This window comes from Planococcus citri, chromosome 1 (genome assembly GCF_950023065.1).
Source record: "Planococcus citri chromosome 1, ihPlaCitr1.1, whole genome shotgun sequence".
Taxonomy (NCBI): Eukaryota; Metazoa; Arthropoda; class Insecta; order Hemiptera; family Pseudococcidae; genus Planococcus; species Planococcus citri.
This window is the reverse complement of record NC_088677.1, coordinates 3,360,587-3,386,702: the sequence shown is the minus strand read 5'-3', so window position 1 is coordinate 3,386,702 and position 26,116 is coordinate 3,360,587. Positions and strand designations below refer to the sequence as shown.

Here is a 26,116-nt window from a genome sequence, read left to right as displayed (position 1 = left end):
TTCATTAAAGTTTATGTGGAGGCGAAAGGAAGCGTCCAAAAAAAATTTCGTGTTACCAAAGTTGTAGAGAATTAAATTTCAATCGACATAATGTCGTTAGTTTTTTTCTAAAAGTGCTTAGTTTTGGAGTTTTTCTCAAAAAACTAAAATTTCATTATATGTGCAAATTCATTTTTCTGAAAAGTGATCAATTTAAAATTTTTTTTCTATTTGGTACAAACCAATAAAAAATGCACTCCTTGTGACTATTTCTAACTGACAAACATTCAAAACAATCAAAACTGTTTGTTAACACTTTGTATGTACAAAATTTGCTCAAAAAAGGTGGAGTTTTTTGAGATGTCACCTTATAACTCCAAACAACTTGCAATGTTGTTGGGATTTTGAGTTAGGCCATTTGGGTGTTTTACATGATCTAGATAATGTACCCAACTCAAAGTGTTATTTTTGGTTGAGGGGGGTCATACAAACCCCAAAAATGCAAAAACATGAAAATCAATTTTTTTTGAGATGTGACCTTATTACTCCCGAGGTGCGACATCATAGTGCAATAAGAATATATTTAGAAAACTCTGAAAAGCTATATTAATGGCATCTGTTTCATTCCAGCAATTACTGCAATTCTCATCCTCAAGTAACCTGAGAAAACTTCCCTTGGTGGTGTCTTTTATTATTCGTTGCTGAGGTTTTACATAATGAAATGCTGAGTTTTGAAACTAGAAACAAATTTTAACATATTTTTCAATGGGATCCAGTTATTATGCTGAAGTAATGAAAATATACCCAAACTTTTTTCCCGTGCAATTTCTTACAATCAAATGTAAAAGTCTAGTGATATTCCCTCTACAATGCTACATATTTACATACTTATAACTTGAGACAAGAAAAAAATACCAAATTCAAGTGGTATTCTGACGACAACTTTTCGATTTTTAGATTTCCAGAAGATACAGGATAATCATTCCAAAATATGGAAGTGGACGAAGCATTTCAAGCGAATCCACCTCGATCGAGGCCATTCAGTTTCTTACGCGGTGAGCAGTCATTATCGTTACGAATGCTGGCTGCGACCAAATATGCACTGATGTTATGGCGAGACAAGTATTATAATCCAGACCACGACGGCCACCCTGTATGGATTGCAGCTCCTATAGGATTGCCTAACATTCGCCCAGAAAATATCGCAATCAAAGCTCCAATCAAAGCGATTATCGATGACCGTATCTTGACAATTGGCGTAGAAATAAAAATGTGGGAGTCAAATTTCAGAGCAGCGGTGACTGGAAGATGTGTGGTCAGTTTGGGGCATGAATCGTTGTTGTATGTGCGGCTATTTCGTCCAGGTCCGAATGACTTGCCCAAATGCCCTGTTTCGAATAAAAACCACGTTGACATTTTGGTAAAAGGCTTCGATAATATAGTTTGCAATCCAGATGGCACTATTTGTTTCCAACGCTCTGTTGGAAATTTACTAATGAAGGAAGAATTATTAGATCCTGTGATAAGGTTCAGGATCGCGTGTACGTTTTGTGTGGAGGAGCAAATCATGCAAATTTGGCCTTCGGTAAATCAAATTCCAAATATATTTGACGATTCTCTATTGATGCAGTATTGGAGAAATGATTTGAATAACGTTGCGGTTAGTAATCGAGTTCCCACAATACTTGCAGGGGTATTGGTTGACTTGGCGAATAATCGAAATTGGGCCGCCTTCGAATACCTTTGGGGTAAAACGACTGAACCTAATCAAATAAGCGCGAGTGAAATGATTATAGCGGAGAATGATTTCTATTTGATGAAACGTTTGCTGCTCAATCTAAGCGAAGAGCTATTTCAAAATGTATGTTTAAAGTTTGGCGATCGCATTTTCTCTCACTTTGTTACACATCCTATATATTACAAGTACGCGATTGATTCGTGGGCTTGTATGAAAAACGATATTTCTGGTGAAATATTTGTCAAGATCGTTCACAAGTTATGGGAATTAGTGTTCAATCCTTCTGAATCGCAACTCACGAGGGTGAATCAAAATAGCTCCTTACTTGCTGCAGTGTGGACTGACGCTACTGACCCTTTGAAATCTAACGTTTCAGAGACTAATTTATTCATGAGATTGGATGGCATTGTACGAGGCGTGCACCATTACGATTTGAAGTTCATGTTTGAATTACTGGCCAACATCAGCAACCCGTCGAAGAAAAAAATATGGATTAATAAGTGGCCTAGATTGATGATTCGTTCCAGACCCTCAGATCTAGAGAAACTGATGAAGTTGTGTTTAGTAAATGATGACGAAATTGAAAAATTCAAGCAGAGTACCGCTGCGAATATCTATAAGATGCTAAATCACTCGTATTTAAAGGATTTTTTCGAAAAAGGGCTGTATTCGGATCTGAGTGATTACTTGAACTTTTTCGTGAAGAATCCACGTCGTTTGGAAAACCTGAGTAGAGAAATGATACTATCGAATTTGGATCTTCTCGCGTCTTACAACGAAAATGAAGCAACCCAATGTCATCTCTTCATTCGCAGTACCTTTCGTGATGCTGAAAAGGCTGATCAATTTATCAAAGGTATGATCTCGAGTCCGGAATGCTTGGGTTGGATTTACTGCAAATTAGACGATTGTTGCTTCGATAAAGTTGTGAATCTCTCCAGACGATTTCCCTCCAATAACAAAAATTTCAATGAAATGAAGGAAGAGTTTTTGATCTACTGTCATCGTAATTTTGCTCGTGGACAAATTTCCGGATTCCACGAACAAAACTTCACGGAGTTCGTATCTTGGTGTGGTGTAGGCGGAGAGAAGCTATCAAAGTTCAAGAAGACGTTGATTATCGTCGACGATGTTTTCGAAATAAGCCTGAATAATTTTTTACGAGAAGCATCGAAGAGGCCACATTTTGAGCCCACTGAACAATTACGATTAATGGCCTCCTACGATGGTTTACGAGAAGCATCGAAGTGGCCACGTTATGTGCCCACTGAACAATTACTCACCCCGTTCGATAATTTCCTTCGGTGGTATTTTGGTAGCTCGGAGGCTGCGAAAAATTATAAATTCGTCAAGTTGACCAAGTTCCACGAATGGCAGGGTGTAATGAATGCCTTGCAAACGGCAGACTCCGAATGTGTAGAAAAGTTTTTGAAGTGGGGGTTTGAAAACGATGAGAATGAAGTGCAGAAGCTTAAGTCGAGATTAAGCTAGTTGTGCTGATGAAATATTGTTGTCACTGTTCCTCGTGTAGATTATGATTTTTACTTGAAATAGCTATTGTGTAAATGTATTTAATTAATTACGACCCTACTTCTCTAGGGCTGTGGAAACAAAATCAAATTTAAAATCGAAAACGAAACCACCTCTTTTTATTTTTATTTCAATTTTATTGAATGTAATTTTATATTTTCGTATTTTAAGACTTCAGCCATGTTACTGTCAATTATGATAATTGATAATATAGTGCTACCTTTCTTACTATCCTTTTTCTTATCTTGGTTTATATTTTAATTACGAGGGTGTGTTGTAAAATGATCTTCACTATTGCTGTAAGATCAATACAGTGAGAGGGAAAAAAATCGATGTCTTGTTTTGTAAACTGATGTATTGTATGTCTTTTTTATGAAGCTTTGAAATGAATTTCATGTCAAATTAACTCGGTTCAAAGTTGAGATTTTTTTGGAAGCTTAATTTTCAAATACTTTTGCCAAAATGGTATTCCAGGGTAAAATGGGTGAAAATATGCCCCTGTCCTCGAATTTTTTGAAATTTTGATGAAACATTGCTAGGTGCCTTTAAAAAATATGTTGAAGTGAAAGAAATTTCCTCCACCCCACCCCTTCCCCACAATGGTGAAAACCCGTTTTTTTTTGGGGGGGGTTCATATTTCTGCGAGTTTTGAATAAAAAATGTTGATTTCACCAAAAATACGTATAGAGAAAACATGAGTCTATCAACGTGAATTTTTTCAACATTTTTCGGTCCTCCAGGGGGGAGATATTGACAAAAGAAAATATAAAACCGCCGTATCTCCGAACCTAATTCTTGTATACAAAATTTTTTTCTTTAAAAAATATAGCATGAGTAGGTACTATACCTAATTGGTATTTTTTTTCAAGTTTTTCTCTTGGTGGGTCACCTTCAAAAACTCAAAAAATACTCAAAAATGTGTTTTCTTGTGTCACAGCACCATCAGAATAAAGCGATACAGCCTGTGATATAATTCTGAAATTTTGCATTCGTGCCTCTAAAAACTATAGAAAACCAACCAACTTCCTGAAACCCTAATTTTGGGGCCATAGGCACCCCCTCCCCCAATTTTGGGGCGAAAGTAGATCGACAATATGGGTATCGTTATCATATGAATCGAACTTGCTGAACACAAATATGAAGTTGAATTTGCAGTTGAACCCTGGTAAGGGTTACATTGGAGGGAGGGGGGGGGGTGCCCAAAAATGTGAAAGTGAGAATTTATTTATTTTTCTTAAATGGTTACACTGAAATTCCAGTGTTACGGTTAGAAAGCCTTGTCTTTTGCTAAGATTATCAAAGTCTCGGTGTTTTTTTATGGAAAAAATTTGTAAAATCTCATCAACCCATGAAAATGAACTTGAGCAACTTGAATTTTAGCCTGGAGGTACATGTTTGATACCTGATGGGCCAATGCCACTATTAGCTAGATCTGGCACTTTGGTCTAAAAACAAATTTTTTACATGTTTTTTTGAATGAAATTTGAAAAATGACCTTATTACCTTATCAAATGGTTTTTTTTCCACTCAAATTTCGGCTTGGAAGTGTATGTTTGATACCTGATGGACTGATGAACTCATTGACCGGATCTGATACTTTTGTCCGAAAGAAAATTTTTTACGTGTTTTTTTAAAACGAAGAGTTGAAAAATTCCTTCACTACCTCATCAAATGAACTTTTTCCACTCAAATTTTGGCCTGAATGTGCATTTTTGATACCTGATTGACAGATGCCACCATTGACCTAATCTGGTACTGTGTTTTAAAATCAAATTTTTTACGTGTTTTTTTGAAAAAATTTTGAAAAATTTCCTTATTCCCTCATCAAATGAACTTTTTCCTCTCCAATTTTGGCCTGAATGTGCATTTTTGATATCTGATTGACTGATGCCACCATTGGACGGATCTGGTACCCTGTTCCAAAATCAAATTTTTTACATGTTTTTTTGAAAAAATTTGAAAAATGCCCCTATCACCTCATGAAATGAACTTTTGTCACTTCAATATCGGCCTGAATATGCATTTTTGATACCTGATGGACTGATGCCACCATTGGACGGATCTGGTGCCGTGTTCCAAAATCAAATTTTTTTTACGTGTTTTTTTGAAAAAATTTGAAAAATGCCCCTATCACCTCATGAAATGAACTTTTGTCACTCCAATATCGGCCTGAATGTGCATTTTTGATATCTGATCGACTGATGCCACCATTGGACAGATCTGGTACCGTGTTTTAAAATCAAATTTTTTGCGTGTTTTTTTGAAAAAAATTTGAAAAATGCCCTTATCACCACATCAAAGGAACTTTTGTCACTCAAATTTTGGCCTGAAGGTGAATGTTTGATACCTGATGGACTGGTGTCACCATTGGCCTGACCTAATACTCCGGCCAAAAACAAATTTTTTACGTGTTTTTTTGAAAAAATTCAAAAAATCTCCTTATTGGCACATAAAATGAATTTTTGCCACTGAATAATGCCACTATTGGCCAGTTCCAGAATTTTTGGCCAGAATACAAATTTTGTAATCATTTGTGTAATTAACAACTCATCATTCCACACTTAGAAAAACCGTAGCAATTTGTAGTGATAGACTTCCCTTCACAATGCTATATTTGCATACTTATTAAATGAGATGAAAAAATGTGCTAAACAAAAGTGGTATTCTAATGACAAGCTTTCGACTTTTAGATTTCCAGAGAGAGGGTATCTCGCTACGAAGATAGATCGTCTGCATGCTGAATTGAAAGGGTAGTCGTACGTTTCAAAAAATAAGGAAATGGATCCTGAATCAAGGTCCTTCGGTTTCTTGCAACAGCAGTCATTACAAATACTGGTTGCGACCAAAGAAGCATTGATGTTATGGCGAAACATGTATTATAATCCGGCCCATAATGGCCACCCTGTATGGATCGCGTTTCCTCAAGGATTGCCCGAAAGTCGGCGAGAAATTAGTTCAGTCCCAATCCCACCCCTCATCAGAGCGATAATCGATAACCGTACCTCGACAATTGGTGAAGAGGTAAAAATGTGGGAGGTGAATTTCAGGGCAGCAGTGACAGGAGAGAAAGTGCTCAATATGTGGGACAAGACTTTCGCGAGAAGACATAATAGAAGATATTCTTTTGAACCACCTGAAATTCGAGATGATTTATCCAGATACAATGTTTCGAATGAAAACCACGTCGATATTTTGGTTAAAGGCTTCGATAATGTTGTATGCAATCCAGATGGCACCATTTGTTTCCGAAGCTCAGTTAGAAATTTTTTGGCGAAGGAAGAAGCACTAGATCGAAAGATACGTTTCAGGATCGCGTGTATGTTTTGTCTGGAGGATGAAATCATGCGAACTTGGCAATGGGTACATTACATGCCGAACTTATTCGACGATTCTCAATTAATGCAGTGTTGGAAAAATAAGTTGAATAACGTTGCGGTTAATGGAAGTGTATCAAATGAGGTACTGCTGTTTAGCTTAGAGACTAATCGAAATTGGGCTGCCATCGAATACATTTGGGATAAGGTGAATGATGATATTCAAAGATACGAGGCTATTGGGATTATACGAGATTATGATTTCTATTCGATGAAACGAGTGCTGCTCAAACTGAACGAAAATCAGCTTCAAAACTCGATATATCCGCACGTTGGCGATTGCATTTTCTCCAAGATCGTTACACATCCTGAATATTACGAGTACGCGATTGATTCGTGGGCTTGTATGAAAAACTACATTCTTCGTGAAATGTTTGTCAAGATTGTTCACCAGTTATGGGAATTGGTATTCAATCCTCGTAAATCGGAGATCACCAGAGTGAATCATAACAGCTCAACACTTCTGGAAGTGTGGACTAGCGCCGCCAACTCTTTGAAATCTAAGGTTTCTGTGGCTGGTTTATTCGAGAAATTAGATGGCATTGTACGACGGGTGCACCATTATCCTCTAAAGTTCATATTCGAATCACTGGCCAACACCAGCGACCCTTTGAAGAAAGAAATATGGCTTAGAAATTGGCGTAAATTGATGATTCGTTCCAAACCTTCAAATCTAGAGCGACTGATGAAGGTGTGTTTGGGAAGTGACGATGAAATTGAGAAATTCAAGGAGAGTGCTGCGACGAATATCGACCAGCTGAATCATTATTTCATCTGTTATTTGAGAAACGGGCTGTACCCAGAGCTGAACGATTACTTGAACTTGTTTGTGAAGAATCCGCATCGTTTAGAAAACAAGTGTAAAGAAATTATAATATCGAGTTTAAATAATATCGCTTCTTTCGACGATGATGAAACAACCCAATGTCATCTCTTCATTCGCAATACTTTCCGCCATGCTGATGAGGCTGATCAGTTTATCAAGGGTATGATCTCGAGTCCGGAATGTTTGGATTGGATTTACTTCAAATTAGACAATTGTTGCTTCGATGAAGTTGCGAATCTCTCCAGAAGATTTCCCTCCAACAACGAAAATTTCAAAGAAATGAAGCAAGAGTTTTTGGTCCATTGTCATCGTAATTTCGCTCGTGGACAGATTTCCAGATTCTACGATCGAAGATTCGTCGATTTTATATGTTGGTGTGATGTAGGCGAAGATAAGCTATCAGAGTTGAAAAACTCGTTAATTATCGACGATATTTTCGAAATAATCCTGAATAACGTTGTTCAGGATCCATTGACGTTATTACATTGGCGCACTGAATTGTTACTAAATAGTTTTGAGTATTTTCTTGGGTGGTATTTTGGTAGCTCGGAGGCTGCGAAAAATTATAAATCCGACAAGTTGATCAATTTCAACGAATGGGAGGGTGTGAAGAATGCCTTGCGAACGGGAAACTCTACACGTGTTGAGAGGTTTCTGAATTGGGGGTTGGAAAACGATAAGAATGAAGTGGAGAAAGTCAAGTTGAGATTGAGTCAGTAGTGTTGATGTAATATTGTTGTCGTTGTATCTCGTATAGATTATTATTTTTACTCGAATTAGCCATTGTGTAATGTATTCGATTTCAGAGATGTAGCCAGAGCATTTCTGCGGGGGGAGGGAGGGGGTTGACTTTGAGAAAGGTCCAACTTTTGTTCCTGATGATGAAAAAGGACAAATTAGCTCGAGCATAGCGAGGGTAAAAGCTTTTGAAAAACCTTATTTTTATATTTGAAAGAACAAATGTTGTTTTTTTTTTTTAATAGGAGGAGGTTGACGATTTTGGCTTCAAAATTTCTGAATTTGAATGATTTTTTCCCCAAAAGTTCAGGTTTGAAAAAAAAAACAAAATGTCCCAATCAAAAAATGAGGGCAAAAGCTTTCGAAATTTCGTGTTTTCAGAACTAAAAAAAAAAAAAAACATTTTTTTTTCGATGTGAGGAGTTTATTTTTGAATTTACATGCACATTTTTTTGAGTTTGAATAATAGATTTTTGATTGATGAAATTGGCAAAAGTGACCAATGCGTTCTTTTATCTATTTTTTTTTAAAAATTTTGACTGAAATTAAAAAATACTTTGTGCTGCAATTTCTTTTCCAATTTTAATTTTTTTTCTGAACATTTTGTTGAAAAAATGTGATGAGAAAGTAGTTTTTTTTTTTTCAAAAAGATGAATCCGAATTTTGATAATTTTTTGTTAAGAGTATAATTTTTATGAAAACATTCGAACAGTAATTTTTTTTCGATTTCGTTGTCATTTTAAATTTGTAATTGTGAATTTTAGTCAATAGGCGAATTCAATGACCTCCAAAACTGCCAAAAGGCTGAAAAAATATAGGGAAATTTTATAATTTTTCAACACCCGTTAAAAAACAAAACGAAACCCGAATCGAAACCAATGTTACTGATGCATAGTAAAAAACAAAACCAAAAGCAAAAATTAATCGATTGAAAATCCAGAAAATCGAAAACGAAAACAAAAACGACATCGATATTACATATTATCGTTTTTACAGCCTTGCTCAGGCCCATCTCATGGGGGGGAAGGTCAAGGAGGGGCAGTTCGTCCCTGGTCCACGCTTTCTGGAAGGTCTGGTAATAGAAAGGGCCTGTGATGAAAGAAAAACCTGCAGTTTGTTTACTTCTCGAAACAGAAATTTTCGACAGCTTTTACCCTCGCTTCGTTCGAGCTTGTTTTCTTTTCTTTAACTAAAATTTAAAATATTTCTAAAAAAATGCTTATCGATCTACATAATTTTAAAATTTCAATGCAAAAAAATAAAATTCTCGCGTAAAAAGTATCGTTCTTTTGCCTCTCGAAATACTTATAATTTTTCAAGAGCTTTCGCCCTCACTTGGGCATGTTCTCTGTTATTTTTCAAAATTGAAGTCCTAAAATAAAAATATTTTAAATTCTAAAATTTTGAAAGTCAGAAAATATTTTCAAAATACAAATTTGCATTTTTAAAACAATCATCTGTTAGATGCTAAAAATTTGAAAAAATGCCGGTTTTTCCTACTTCGTTTTCAGTAATATTTAGAAAATTTTTCATTTTTTAGTAGAAAAATTTTATTCTTGAATTTTGAGCCCCCTCTCCCTTTCTTGCATGGAAATTTTTAAAAAATCTTTCTTTTTATCGAAAATGCAAAGTCTTGATTTTTTTCTATTTTTCGTCAGAACTTCAGATTTTTTCCATTGATCCTTTTTTACTTCTGAGTATTTAAAATTTTTTCGTATTTTTTGTTCGTAAATAGAGGAATTGTCAACCCCAAAAAAATCATCTCAAACAAAATTTGGCCCAATTATTTTCATTCTCTGAATTTGAAACATTTGAAAAAAAAATCTGCCACTTTTTTCCAATAATATTCTCCAAAAATCTAGCTTTTTTCATAAATTGTCAGAAAATTCCGGATTTTTAGCAAAATTTCCCTCAAGGTTTGCTTTTTTGCAAAAATCTTTCTTTTTACCGAAAATACAAAAAAGTCATGATTTTTCTCTATTTTTCGACAGAACTTCAAATTTTTTCCATTGATCCTTTTTTATTTCTGAGTATTTAAAATTTTTTCGTATTTTTTGTTCGAAAATAGAGGAATGTCAACCCAAAAAAAAAATCATCTCGAACAAAATTTGGGCCAATTTTTCCCATTCTCTGAACTAGAACATTTGAAATAAAAATTTCGCCACTTTTTTCCAATAATTCTCCAGAAAACTAGCTTTTTCAAAAATTGTCAAAAATTCCGGATTTTGAGCAAAATTTCCCACAAGGTTTTCTTTTTTGCAAAAATTGCCCAGGAAGCCCTTACTTTTTGCTAAAATTACCATCGAAGTCTTGTTTTCTGCTGAAAGTAGCAAAAAAGGCTTGCCTTTTGTTTTGATTGTCAAAAATACTTGTTTCTTGCTAAAAAAATAACTGAAAAATTGTGTTTTTTTTTTGAAAAAAATTTCTCAGTGTCATTCCTATGTATCCAAAAGTTATCCTAATGTGTCAATATTTGACCAGAAATTACTAAATTCTCACTTTGTTGTTAAAAATGACCAGAAAAACTCGTTTTGGCATCAAAAATATTGCAAAATTCATTTTTTTAATCAAAAATTACAAGAAAGTTGCAGTATGCAAATATGAACGAATAGGTAGAGAGAAGGCCAACGAACCAAAACAAGGCATACGTAAAACGATGCCTTGCTAGGTTCGTGACTAGAGGCGAGAAAATAAAAATCATAACAATCAACCAACATGTTAATTGTTAAGCCTAAAGTATCCATATAAATATAAGCTATTTTCTAGCTTAAGATATCATTTTGTATACCAAGTTTAGTCGTGATTAAACTATCCAAACTGTACACTTGTGTTTCAAATATTTGGTAGAAGAACTCACTCAACCTACACCTAATCTCATACAACAAATTGGCGCTCGAACGGACCTACCAAGAACGAAGTGTACCTACCTATACTATGATCAAGGTAAATGAATGAAAATTCAATCAATAACCAAAGTGAAATTAATTTTAAAAGTGACTCAAGTGAATTAACCTCTAGTATAGAATTAGATAGTAGTATTTTATTAGAAATATCAAGTGATAATTTATTTACTTCATCTCCTCAAAAGTTGGAAAAAATTGCAAACCTGGATTTAAGTTGGATTATTGGTGTTTCAAAAGAAAAATTTGACAAATATTTTGATGAATTAAAAATTCAAAGAGAAACCACAGTTGAAAAATACAGATCAAAATTACGAAAATTTTGTGAAGAAGGAGCTGAAGAAGGAACTGAATTTAAAACAAAATATTTCAAGGAAGTTTACGAAAAATTGATTTCATCTCCACAAGACCCAGAAGTACAAGATTTTCTCAAAATGACAATAGGAAATTCAGGCACGAATACAACAATAATAAAACCACTTACATTCCATCCTGAAAAATTCTCAGGAATCAACAGTGATGTGACTACATTTATGAAAAATTACGAATTATATGCCAAAATTAATGGATGGGATGATGATAAAAAATTCCAATATTTTCCTGCCTACCTAACTAACCTAGCTATACAAGTTTATTATCAAATAGAAAAAAATGTCAAAGACTGGAAAACATTAGAGAAGCAATTTAAAGAAGAATTCAATGAAAGTGCAAACATAGACCTAACTGAAAATAAATTAATGAGAAGGAAGCAAGAAAAAGATGAGTCAGCAATGCAATATATTACTGACGTTGTGAATTACTGTGCTATTGTAGACGATAAAATGGAAATGAAACGAGTTTGTAAACATATAATGAAAGGTCTAAGACCAGAAATAATTTCTGCTATAGGTTTATTTGACAATAGTGATTTGAAAAAATTAAAGCTCAACATTGAAAAATTTGAAAATAATTTAAAATTGATTGAAACCAACAAGGAGGAAGACAGGGTAGCAAAAATGGAACAGGCAATTTTTGAATTGAAAGAAAAAATCAGTAAATCAGATATTGAAAAAGTGAACCAAGTAGTTGTACAAAAATCAAACCAAAACGAATCAAAAAATGACCAATGGAGAAAAAATAAATCAAAAAACTGGAAACAAAATAATTTTTGGCAACCACCTAATTTTTGGCAAAATCCCATGTATTCTCAAAATCCATTCAATACCTACCAACCACAGTGGAACCAGTTCCAAGGATCACCAAATCAGATCCAAGGATCGCCAAATCAGTGGGGTCAATGGCAAAATCAATTTCAAAATGGACAACAAAACTGGGGAAATGGTCAAAATAATGGTGGAAAAGGACCAACTCCAAACAGATCAAGCAAATTTTGTACAAATTGCAAAAGACCAGGCCATCTCAAGGAAACCTGCTGGCATTCAGAAGCCAATGCTGAACAGAAAAACGAAAAGAAAAATGACCAGAAAACCATAAACGAGTCCAATAAAACCTGCACAAATTGTAAGAAAAATGGTCATTTAATTGATGATTGTTGGTTTTTGGACCCAAGTAAGAGGAAGATAAAGAATAAAGAAGATTGAGGAAGAAGGCACCCAGTTCCGAATCACACACCAACATTTTATCTACAGAATGGAAAACAAACAGAGTACTTTAGAAATATTGTACATTTCAATAAATTTACTCTGTTGAAAGATTTTAATACAGACGAGACCAAGACTATAGAAAAAATTATAACCATCAACAAACGTAAATATACTCGTAAATATGCACGTTCGGAATGTAAACAGGAAAAAGCAAAATCAGCAAAAAAGTTGAAGGTAGGTAAAATAAATGGTAACCACCTCAACGTTAGTATACAGTTATGTAACCATGTATATGAAGGTGTCATAGACACTGGTTGTAATTTAACGCTGATTAATGAAAAAATACCACATAGCAACAGTGAACTTGAAGAATCTGACGTAAATTTGGTGTGTGCAAATGACTCTGCTATGAAAGTGAAAGGAAAATTAAAGAAAATATTCAGTATTGAAGGCCAGAAATATGAGGTAGAAGCTCATGTAACAGAGGGCTTGAATTCAGATATCATTTTAGGGATAAATTTTCTTTTACAACATGCAGCTGTCATAGATTTCGTAAATAAATATATCCAACTAGGAACTGGGAAAAATGCCATAAAAATACCTATGGATGAAAAATGGTTGAAAAATTTCAAACAACCTGAACAAGAAATTGACACTATTGGAGACCATGTAATTTCTTTCAAAGAAATTATTCTGAAACCTAAAGAGAGAAAAATAATCACAATTGATGACATAAAACCAAATAAAAATAACAGGCTGATAATACCTAATGATTTGTTTCATCAAAAATCAGGTATAAAAGCAACAGGCGTGTGTGTTAAAAATAACAAACAGGCCATACTTCAGCTGTTTAATTACACAAACGTGAGTAAAAAAATATACCAATTGCAAAGAATCGGAGTTTTTAAAGACCATAAAGAAAACAAACAACAGGTAGTGAACAATATTCAAGGCGAGGAAAACCACACCCAAGGTGAAATAAACGAAAATGAAGATGAGGTGAGAGACCTAGAAGGAAACCTGATTGATATTTCACCCAAAATGAAAGGAGAAAATAGAAAAAAAATTGTGCATTTATTGAGAAGATTTAGGCATTTATTTACCATGGACTCTTTGCATATCAGCAAGGCAAATGTGGAAGAATATGAGCTCAAAGTAAAGGATGACGAACCTGTTAGCTTAAGATCTTATAAACTGGCTCCAGTAGAAAGGAGAGAAATTTGGAGACAGGTAAAAGAGATGCTCAAATCAGGCATTTTAGAAAGATCAAGATCTCAATACAGTGCACCAGCTTTTCTACTCAAACAAAAAGACAAATACAGATTTTTATGCAATTTTAGTAAGCTCAATGAGAAATTAATTGCTGATAAAAATTCTGTACCTCGGATAGACAACATACTCATGGCCCTAGAGGGAGCCACATTATTCAACCTACTTGACTGTAACTCTGGTTTTCATCAAATTCCAATTTCAGCAGCTTCAAGATATTTAACTGCCATAATAATAGAAAATCAGTTATTCCAATACACAAGATTACCTCAGGGATTAATGAACAGCCCTGCGGCCTTTAGTAAAACCATAAATGCCGAATTTGCGGATCTACTCTATGAGGCCATGGTGGCTTACATGGATGATATTTGTGCTTATGGAAAAGATTTTGAGCAGGCTTTACTCAATTTGGAAAAAACCCTTCAAAGGCTAGACAAATTGAACTTAAAGCTCAAAACCTCAAAATGTAAATTTTTCTATGACGAAATTGAACTTTTAGGTCATAAAGTGAATGGAAAGAAAATTGAACCAATTGATAAAAATATAAAAGCCATAGTAAATTTCAGACAACCAAGGACTGTCAAGGAGGTCCAATCATTCATTGGAATGGTAGGCCATTATAGAAAGTTCATAAAAAATTTTGCCAAAGAATCAGCTTGTTTAACTGATCTGACCAAAGGAAATGTCAAAAATAATACAAAAGTGAAATGGGAAGAAATACATGAAAAAGCCTTTCAAAGGTTGAAAACTTTAATGACCAGTGAACCAGTTTTAGGAATTTATAAAGAAAATAGGCAAACTTATAGTGGAAACAGATGCATCTAGTATAGCTATTGGAGGTGTTTTATCTCAAGTAAATGAAAAAACAGGTAAAACTCATCCAGTAGCCTACTTTAGTAAAAAACTGCAACCATCACAGCAGAAATATTGTGCCTATGACCTAGAAATGACAGCCCTAGTGGAGACTATTACCCATTTTCGTGAGTATTTATTTGGAATTCCCTTCACAGTTTACACAGACCATGCAGCTCTGGTCAGCTGTAGAGGGATGAAAGATCCGAATGCCAGAATGGGGAGAATGATAGATAAACTCTCCCCCTACGAATTCGAAATTAGGCACAAACCAGGGAAACAAAATGTGGTCCCTGATGTGCTCAGTAGAACAGAAGTGGCAAACGAAATAAAAATTGGAACCAATTTCAAGGAAGAACAGCAGAAAGATGAATATTGTAACAATTTAATAAAAGCAAAAAAAGGTCAGCTTGATAAAAAACATCCAAATTATAAACAGTATAAAAGGGCAAGTAGGAGGTATGATTTGAATGAAAATGAATTATTGGTCATAAATCAGAGAACTCCAATGGGAATTAGAAGGCCAATAGTAGTACCTCGCCTACTTATAAACGAGATACTACATGCATACCATGACTGTGCTATAAGTGGAGGACACTTTGGAGCAAATAAAACTTTGAATAAAATTCAAATGAAATATTATTGGACTGGAATGACCCAGGATGTGAAAAATTACGTTGGAGTTGTCATTCCTGCCAGATTCGGAAAAAAGAAGCTGGAAAAATTCCAGGACTTTTGAAACCTATTGAAATAAACACCTGTGAAATTTTAGGACATTTAGAAATTGATTTTGTGGGCCCTTTGCCCAAAAGCTCAGGACATAGCTACATACTAGTTGGCACATGTAGAGCTACGAAATTTGCATTCGCCAAACCAGTAGCTACAGCCTCCTCTGATGCAGTCATAAAATTTCTTTATGAGTTAATGACGATTTATGGATGCCCAAAGAAAATTTCTTGTGATAATGGAACACATTTTAAAAATTCCGAATTTCAAGAAACCTGTAAGCGACTCGGAATTACACTGACCTTTAGCTCAACATTTTCCCCACAGACTCAAGGAGGGACTGAAAAATTCAATGGTGTGCTGAGTAAAAGTTTGGCACATTATTGTAACCAAAATAGGACAAATTGGAGTGAATTTGTGAAATTTGTAGTTTTTGCATACAATACCACTCCACTGGTAAGATTTAAAGGACTCAGTCCATACTTTATTATGTATGGTCAAAATCCAAATCAACCAATAGAAAACAGACTGTCCCTAGACACTAGGGCAAAAAGGGACAGGATGGAAGAAATAGAAGAAATCCAAAAAATCAGAAAAATGGTACCTGGAATAATTTTTGAAAATCAGAAAAAAGAGAAAACTGAATATGACAAAAAACACAAAGAAGTGAACCATTCACCTGGAGATATGGTACTTCTAGAAATTCCATTTAAGCACAAGGGAAAATTTGCTGCAAAGTACAATGGACCCTATAAAGTGCTTAGGAAGATGAATGACTTGAATTATGAAATAGAAAGAGAAGACAAGCCTGAAATTGTTCACATTAGGCGTCTTAAAAAGTATATAATTCGAGATTGAAAAAATCAAAAAAATTTGCTGAAAAAATTTAGGATTAAGGGATAAATTTACAAAATTATTTATAGGAAAAGTTAGATTTATGAATATATTTAAGCCATCTATGACTCGCGATTGTAGATTTAACCATAAAAAGTACATTTATGAAAATACAAAGTAAGCTAAAATTATTGAGTATTGAATAGAAAATGTGCACAAATCAGCAAATTTCATGGGCCCAGCATACAAAGAAGGCAAGGAACATGTATTATGTATGTGTAATAATTTGCCAAAATAGAAATAAAAATAAATATTCCAGAAAACCACTGAAAAATGTACTCAATTTTGACAAAAATACCCCTAATTAGACATAGTTTAGCTGTAAAGATCAATAAAGTAGGGAGCCTGCAAGAACATCTGAGGGCTTGCAGGGTTGGAGAGAAAATTCTGGGGAAGGATAAGGAAATAGTAGTACCTTATCCATCGTGTCCTCAGAACCTCTCCTGATTGTAATTCGGCCTGATATAGGTATAAGTAACCCAAACTAGACCTCTTGGGGCTTCAAGTGCCCAAAATGTAAATAATGTTCATGTAAGATTGTAATTATCAATGAAAACATACTCTAAATGAAAAAAAAAAAAAAAATAGGTACCTATCTACCTACCTAGTTAAAAATTAAGAAATAATCTAAGTATAGGAATGGAAAATATATCACAAATACATCGCGATCACAATGTACATAATTATTTAAAACTGTCAATTCAGCAGAAATCATTTTATAGAAAAATTTATACTTTACATAAATTATTCCTATAGTTGAAGGAATAGGCTATTTGTATGAAATAGATGTACATTGAATAGCTATATCACAGGAAAAATAAAAACAAACTCAGAATCAGTAATAACCTGCCATAGAAGCCATTTCAATCCATATCCAAGGGTCAATGGTTGAAAATAGACACAGTCACATAAACATAACAGAAATCAGAGAAATTCCAAAACATTTTGAATGGAAACACCAGATACCACATGAAGAAACCAAAACCAAGGGGAAAGAATCGGAAGAAAACTTTCAAAATTGGAAATCACAAAACCACAGCATCATTTTTGAGAAGGACTACCCAGAAGAGTATAACTGCAGCCATTCAATGGATTTTACATTTTATTTATAAGATAAATAATAGAATTTTTGAAAATAATGCAAAATTAGACTTACTAGAGGAGAGAAGAAAAAGTTAGAAAAAAATTGAGATAGAGTTGAAAAAGAAGAAAAAAGTATAGAGTAAAAATGAGGACATTTTTTTTCTGAGAGGAGGAAAATTTGCAGTATGCAAATATGAACGAATAGGTAGAGAGAAGGCCAACGAACCAAAACAAGGCATACGTAAAACGATGCCTTGCTAGGTTCGTGACTAGAGGCGAGAAAATAAAAATCATAACAATCAACCAACATGTTAATTGTTAAGCCTAAAGTATCCATATAAATATAAGCTATTTTCTAGCTTAAGATATCATTTTGTATACCAAGTTTAGTCGTGATTAAACTATCCAAACTGTACACTTGTGTTTCAAATATTTGGTAGAAGAACTCACTCAACCTACACCTAATCTCATACAACAAAAGTATTAGATACTTTCTGGCCCTGTTAGTCAAAAAATCCGGGTTTTTGCTGAAATTGTACATTTCCATCGAGTTCCATTTTCAGATTTTAATTGAAAATGATGAGTTTCAGTTTTTTTTTTTTTTTGATATTTTTCTGCATTTAACTGAAACTGTCACTGTTTTTTTTAAAATTTTTTTTTTAATAATTCACAATTCCACATCTAGATAAACCATATAAGTTTTTTACCAGCATGAATGCAACAGTCTATTGCCAGAATTCGCTTCACAATGCAATTTGCATGCTTATTACTTGAGATAGAGAAAATGTGCTAAACACAAATGGTATTCTAATGACAAGCTTTCGATTTGTAGATTTCCAAAGGCAACCTCGCTATACGAAGATAAAAACGATAGTCGTACCAAAATAAGGAAATGGATAGAGACGTTCAGGCCAATTCTGTCGAGTCGAGGTCGACGCCCTTCGATTTCCTACGTGGTGATCAGTCATTATCGTTGCAAACGCTGGCTGCGACCAAAGAAGCATTAGTGTTATGGCGAAACATGTATTATAATCCGGATCATAACGGTCATCCTGTATGGATCGCATTTCCTAAAGGATTGCCTGAAAGTCGCCGAGAAATTATTTCAGTCCCACTCCCACCCCCCATCAAATCGATAATCGATGACCGTATCTCGACGATTGGCGAAGAGATCAAAATGTGGGAGGTGAATTTCAGGGCAGCAGTGATAGGACAGGAAGTGCTCAATATGTGGGACGAGATTTTCGCGAAAATACATAGAAAATTTTCTTTCGGGCGACGATCTTCAAGATGTGCTGATTTGTCCCAATACAATGTTTCGAATGAAGACCACGTCGATGTTTTGGTAAAAGGCTTCGATAATATAGTTTGCAATCGAGATGGCACCATTTGTTTCCGAGGCTCTGTCAGAAATCTGCTCGCGAAAGAAGAATTAGATCCTGCGATAAGGTTCAGGATCTCGTGTGTGTTCTGTCTGGAGGATGAAGTCATGCGAATTTGGCCTTTGGTAAATCATAATTTGCCAGATGAGCATTTATTTGGTGACATTTCTGAACAAATGCGGTATTGGAAAAGAAATTTGAATATTGTTGAGAATAATCAATATCCCATATCATACGAGATACTGCTGACTAGCTTAGAGATTAATCGCAATTGGGCTGCTATCGAATACTTTTGGGATAAAGTAGATGAAGGTATTCAAACACGCTTTAGTATGAACCTTTTACAGTTTAAAAATGATTTCTATTTGATGAAACGTGTGCTGCTCAAACTGAAAGAAAATCAGCTTCAAAACATATGCCCACGTACTGGCGATCGCATTTTCTCTAACATTGTTACGCATCCTAAATATTACGAGTACGCTATAGATTCGTGGGCTTGTATGAAAAACTATAGTTTATCTGGAAGTTTGTTTGCTAAGATTGTAGACCAGTTATGGCAATTGGTGTTCAATCCTTCTGAATCGGAGCTCACCAGAGTGAATCATAACAGCTTCACACTTCTGGAAGTGTGGACTGGCGCTGCTGACTCTTTGAAATCTAACGTTTCACAGACTGATTTATTTGCGAAATTAGATCAAACTGTACGAGGCGTGCATCATTACGATATAAAGTTCATGTTTGAATTACTGGCCAACACCAGCGACTCGTCGAAGAAAGAAATATGGCTTGAAAATTGGCGTAAATTGATGATTCGTGCCAAACCCTCGGATCTAGATCAACTGATGAAGTTGTGTTTAGCAAATGATGACGAAATTGAACAATTCAAAGAGACTACTGCGACGAATATCGACGAGCTGAATGATTATTTCGACGATTGTTTGAACAAAGGGTTGTATTCGGAGCTGAGCGATTGCTTGAAGTTTTTCGTGAAAAATCCGCGTCGTTTGGAAGAGTTGAGTAGAGAAATGATAATGTCGAATTTAGATCGTATCTCCTCTTGCGACGAAGTTGAATTAAGCCAATATCATCTCTTCATTCGGAATACTTTCCGTGATGCTGAAAAGGCTGATAAGTTTAACAAAGAATTCATCTCGAGTCCGGAATGCTTGGGTTGGATTTACTCCAAATTAGACGATTGTTGCTTCGATAAAGTTGTGAATCTATCTAAAAAATTTCCCTGCAACAAAAAAAATCTTAGAGAAATGAAGGATGAGTTTTTAGTCTACTGTCGTCGTAATTTTGCTCGTGGGCAGATTTCCGGATTCCACGAGCAAAGATTCGTCGAGTTTGTATCTTGGTGTGGTGTAGGTGAAGAGACGGTATCGAAGTTCAAGAAGTCGTTAAATATCGACGATATTTTTGAAATAATTCTAAATGATTTTGTACAAAAAGCATCGATGTTGAAGGAGTTAAAACGTGGGTTCAATGAACAATTATTGTCCAGCTTCGATAATTTCCTTCGGTGGTATTTCGGTAGTTCGAAGGCTGCGAAAAGTTACAAATTCATCAAGTTGATCAATTACCACGAATGGGAGGGTGTGAGGAATGCTCTTCAAAAAAGGGTCCGTAAACGTGTTCGCGAGGATTTTTTGAATTGGGGATTCGAAAATGATGAGAATGAAGTGGATAAGGTTATGTCGAGATTGATGATGGAGTCTGGTTGAAATATTGTTATCTCTCGTAGATTATTATTTAATTACGAATTAGGCATGTAATTAAATGTAATTATTCAAATTGATTTAGGGTCCATCAGCACGACTCTGCTTCTCCATCTTCTGTAAGGTAGTTGAATTATAATGTAAGAGATTTTTGAAATGATTGCTTAATTTTACTTGTATTTTTATAAAGTGCTAACCTGCTAATCTTCTTTTTTTTTCATTTTTATTGGATGTATTTTTGTGTATTCTTACGTAGTTTTTAAACCTTTGCCATGAGACTGTCAATTATGATAATATACTTTATGTTCCTTTTTCTTGTCTTGTTTTTTTTTTAAGTGAAATTTTTTATTAAGTCTTGAAATATATTTCTTGTTTAATATGCCCAATTTCGAGTTTGAAGGCGTACTTCAATTCTGCTCAATTTTTGTTGTTGAGTTCCTTTCATGAGAAATCACAACAGCTGTCATGGGCTCCACAAACCATCTCGGGACAGTTTTTTACTCAGTAATTGAGAGGTCTTCTCATGAGGCCTCAATCGCTCGCGACTGCTGCAATTTGGGAAGCCCTGCTATTGTTTTACAACGTTTCAAAAGTAATATTTTCCAAAAAATTTGAAAGTTTGAAATTGCAATTTTTTTTTGAAATCTGAGGGGAGTAGGTAAGGAACCCCGAAATTTTGATGAAAATGAAATTGTATCTATTTGACCCCTCCCACATCCTCATTGATGCTCAAAATGTCCTCGAAATCAGGCTTGTAGGACCGCTCAGGTTTGGTGGTTGCTTCAAAATCGAGGTTCTAGCTTAGAGCTTTCAAACGGTCCAGTCCAGTCATTCAGTTCTGCATTTTTTGTCTTTGTAGGTCGGTCGAGTCCGGCCCGGTCCTGGCCAGAAATGTTCATCGTGGTCATGGGTCAGCTCAGGTCCAAAAAACAGTCTTCATTTTTCAGAAATAAAAAAGCTTCCTAACACATAATGATAAGATGAGTTGAGAAAAATGGGATTTTTACTTTCAAAACATTGAAACTTGAAAGAAATTGAATCACAATGGAAATTTATTCGTCTAAAATGGCATTATTAATTTGAAAAATTGGACATAACTGAGGTCCAAACTGCGGTCATTGGTCCAATTTTTTGAAAGGTCTTCGGTCTTGGTCTGTCCCTGTTATTTTTTCTGGAAAGGGTCACCTGTTTGGTTAATAGGTACGTATTTACATACATTTTTTTTAGAGGTCCAAGGTCTGATCCCGTCCACTCGGTCTTGTGTGCATTTTTGGGTCCGGTCGTGGTCATTGGTCCAGTTTTTTGGTCTGGTCAGACAAACCTGCTTAAAATTGTGAAAACAGTGTGACGTGGTTTATTATTGAGATTTTGAATGTTTTATTTTCGTATGACTGTCTGAGCTAACATTTACATTAATTACTTTACCAACTTATCACCTTCAATGGGTACAATATCTCCTACATTAGGAACTACATCTACTACATTTTTCTTTTGTTTTATACTAATATTACATTACTTACATTCACAAAGATTTCCAAACATTCCAAAATTGTTCAATAATATCATTAAATTTTTTCCATAAATTTATGATTACATTGCGTTTAATATTTTTAACATTATCGATAAGTATGTGGAGCAAAATCAAATTTAGAATCTTCATCAAATCATTAGGCATCAATACATTACTATAATTTTCAGCGACACAACATATACTATAGGATGCAAATTGATTGTACAGAAATAACTTTGTAAGACACGTTTGTGTTCATAAAAACCACCATGCCATGGTGCATACCTACTCTGGTAACAATTTCCACTCAATAGAATTATTTTTACAAAAATTCATCACATCATTATCAAAAATTATTTTTTCCCAAAGATTCTCAAAAATTGATTTAATTATTTTAAATTGAGGCCCGTTATCACTGATTACAAATTCAGGCATTGAGTGTAATGCAATAAAATTACAAAAAGCGAGTAGGAATTCTTGAGTCAACATAATTATCATCTAACAGCTCTAAATGAATCACACACGTTATCACACAAACAAAAATACTAACAAATACTTTTTTCTGGACTGAGTTATTGTTAACATATAAAGGACCAATGTGTCAAGATCACAGCAGGAAAATGGACTGCTTTGATTCATGCAAAATTCAGGTAATAGAGGAATTGGCAGATACTTATAAGAACCACCATCATAATATTTGCAGTTTGTAAGGTGCACCGGGGGAAGTTGGAATTCGGGGTAAGTTAGAAAACTTGCTCTAGTGCCTAGAGGTTTATATCTGGCAAAGTGCCACTAAAGGTGACTTGAGGGTACTACCCCTACTTCATCACAGCATAAAAATTTTCGCGATTCAGTTTCATTTTAGATGTCTTTGGTTCAATTGTATTTTGTTGTTGTTTTGAACTTATTTTGAATTTGGTCTAAAATACAGACTTTCTATTTCTTAGTTTTTCGCATATAGCGGACGAACCGTGCGTCCTAGTGAAAATCTGATGAGAGTGATCTCAAAGAGAATTAAATTCTCTACAATTTTGTTAACATGCAATTTTTCTAGGACGCTCGGTTTGTGATCTACGCCTTTGCAAAGTTTAGCCTGTTCTGACTTCCCCCCAATTGGGGTAAGTCAGGACAGTTCATATTTTATTCCACTGAGCGAAAACTACTGTGTCAATCGCGCTCAAATTTTTACCATAGGTTAAGAACCCTTATGGGAACCTACATAATAAATTTGATCCATATTGGTTCATTAGAAGGGGGTTAACAGCTGGTCAAAGTTGAAATTGCGAAAAATCATTCTGACTTGCCCCGGTGCACCTTACATTTTTTTTTCAAAATGTAGTACACATTTGCCCATCTTTTGGGATCCAGAAATTTTTTCTCGATTCAGATAGAGTAAACATGATAGTTACCAACATGAATCTTATCAATTAATAAACAAGTGAAAGATTTCTCAGGTAGAAGTAGGTATAGGAAACTTTGCATTATCATCGAGACATGATTGAACTAAGCGTCCAGTACAACACATTATATTTTGAGAATCACACTTTAAACCAAAGTGCATTATGTTGTGTTGCATCAGGATAGTTTTTGTTTTGAAGGAATATAATCCACTAGTTAAAAGCGTCTTCCGTTTTCTTGACAAAATTACTAGAGTTGACATTTTTCATGTATCTTAACATTGCATAAAGTAGATAGTTGCGGATTTTAAACTGAGTACAATTGATTTTAAATGGTGGCTGAATCACAGCGGTATTATGCAAAATAAGTACAGGTTCAGGTTCAGACTAACTATAAATTCATTGGCTTTGGCCAAGCGACTTCCACCTCTTTCAACCATGTTCTGCTACCATAACAAAAATGAGGAAATGAACAAGGCGATTTCTCGCTTTTACAAAGATCCTTTTCGTATCTCTATTCATTTCACAATGAAAACAATAACAAATAGTTTAGAATACTTGAGATAATACTTAGATACAGTAGCTGAATATTATTGAGTTTGCAAAGTTTTAACATAACAAAAATATTGCCAAGTATTCATAAATATAATCGCGAATCCACAACATCGGGGGGGGGGGGGTGATATTAGCCAGAGAACTAATCTCCATCAAATCAAATCAACTTTATTTTTTGCAATAGCTCACTGAGAAAAATAAGTAGTACAAAGCACCACAGATTGTAGCAATTTACCTTCATTTGTGACACTATAGTCAAACTTACTATAAGTGTAGCAATTGAAAGTACTATACTTGTAGTAAAAAATGATATACTTATAGTAAATAATACTATAAATGATTTGGGAGTACTACATGTATAGTACTTCAGGAACTACAAGTATAGTTCTTTTAACTATGATGCCAAAAATGAAGGTGATTTACTACAACTATAGCACTTTATACTACGTAAATTTTTCTCCGTGAGGCAGCATTGCTGCATTTACAAAGTTGACTTATTTACTAACAAAGATGTATAAAAAAAATGAATAATAAAATGAAATGAATGTGCCATGTACAGCATTATAGAGGTATAGGATTAGCACAGATATTTAAATAAACGCCTTCAGTAAAAATTATAGAATCTAAAAAAAAAAACATACTTAGTTAATTGCGATAAATCAGAAAAAAATATATTCTAAAAAAATTCAGATATTTTGTACATTTATAATAAAGATTCTTAGAATTATTTACAACATCATATAAAATTATCGATTACACAAAAACATTAAAAAGAAAGTAGAAACAATGATGCTGTATAAATGATCATGACTATTGAAGATGATAAATTGAAAATACAACGAGTCACTGAAAGTTCAGTTTCTAATGCACTCAGTTATGTAACAGCGTCCATACACTCATCTATTGAATAGAATGCTTTTTTTAGCAGCCATTTTTTCAGAGTTTTAGAAAATAATTTTGATTTCATTTGGAATTTTGTTATAAATTTTTGCAGCCATGAACTCTATACTTTAAGACCTGAGCCATATCATATCCCTTCAAACTGAGGAAAATGTGCTACATTTTGGGTTTCGACTTTTCAACCTTTCCTCACCCCTTGAAAGCTAATAAAATCAGATTTTCACGCTTTTGTGGTTCTTACGATAAAACTAAAGCAAAAATTGAAAATTTCAGAAATTTTTGCTTTATTTTGCTTATTCTGCCGAAGAAATTCAAATTCTTATTTCAGTTCAATGATAAGGGAACCAAAAAGAATCGATTTCTGAAAAGGATTTTGATGGTTCTTTTTTTTAAAATCTTGTTCTGGTTCTTGTGATGATTGCATTTTTCCTGATGAACACAATCGATTTAAAAAAAAATTTCGAAATCATTTTATTCGGTGGTTCTATTAGGATTTTTCGTTTCTAAATTATTGAACGGTTCTGATGGATATGGTTACCGCTTCAGCTGGCCTAAAAAGGAGTAGTGGTAGAGTGGTAGTTCTAAACAGTTTTCATCCCCGAGTTGAGTATCTAAGGTAAACCTGGGTAAGATGGCCAACGGGGTAAGATGGCCAGGGGGCCATTACTCGAATATGGGACGGCGCGGCGGATCGCGCTGCAAAAAATATATTTTATTCCTCATAACAAAAGAACATACCAGACATAAAAAAAAATTTCAGTACTTCATTTGTGTCTGTATGAGAAGTGTTAATAACATTTTAAGGCTAATTTTTTTGCCAAAAGAAGAATTTCGGATTTTTATTATCGTTGCCAAAACGTATTTAACGAAGTGATAAGTAAATGTTTCATATATCATTCGAAACCTAGAACTCTCAGCTTCATTTTCATATAAAGTTTTAGTCATTTCAAGACTTCACAGAGTCACCAGAATCAAAAATACGTGACCGTGTCATTTGGGAAAGATGGCCAGGGGGAAGATGGCCATATGCTTTACGTGTTAAATTCACGCTGAAAATGAATTAATTGATCTAGTACATGTCTCTGTGATCGTAATACATGTCTCTGTGTTATTTTACAGCTATAAAAAAAGAAAATCCTATAAAAATAAGATAGATTATGAT

The 26,116-nt window shown here is 34.4% G+C and overlaps 1 protein-coding gene across 7 annotated transcripts in view; it reads left to right on the top strand.

Moving 5' to 3' along the window:
• The window catches only part of LOC135844958 (uncharacterized), a 150,766-nt gene that overhangs the window by 72,481 nt on the left and 52,169 nt on the right, over positions 1–26,116 (top strand). The window contains exon 4 of one of the 7 annotated variants that reach the window (XM_065363381.1): positions 937–3,480. The exons of the other annotated variants lie outside the window; for them this stretch is intronic. Within the exon in view, the coding sequence (XP_065219453.1) occupies positions 971–3,208 (2,238 nt within the window). The 5' untranslated portion in view covers positions 937–970 and the 3' untranslated portion in view covers positions 3,209–3,480. Of the gene's footprint in view, positions 1–936; positions 3,481–26,116 lie in introns of those variants that run through there. 7 annotated transcript variants of the gene reach the window in all.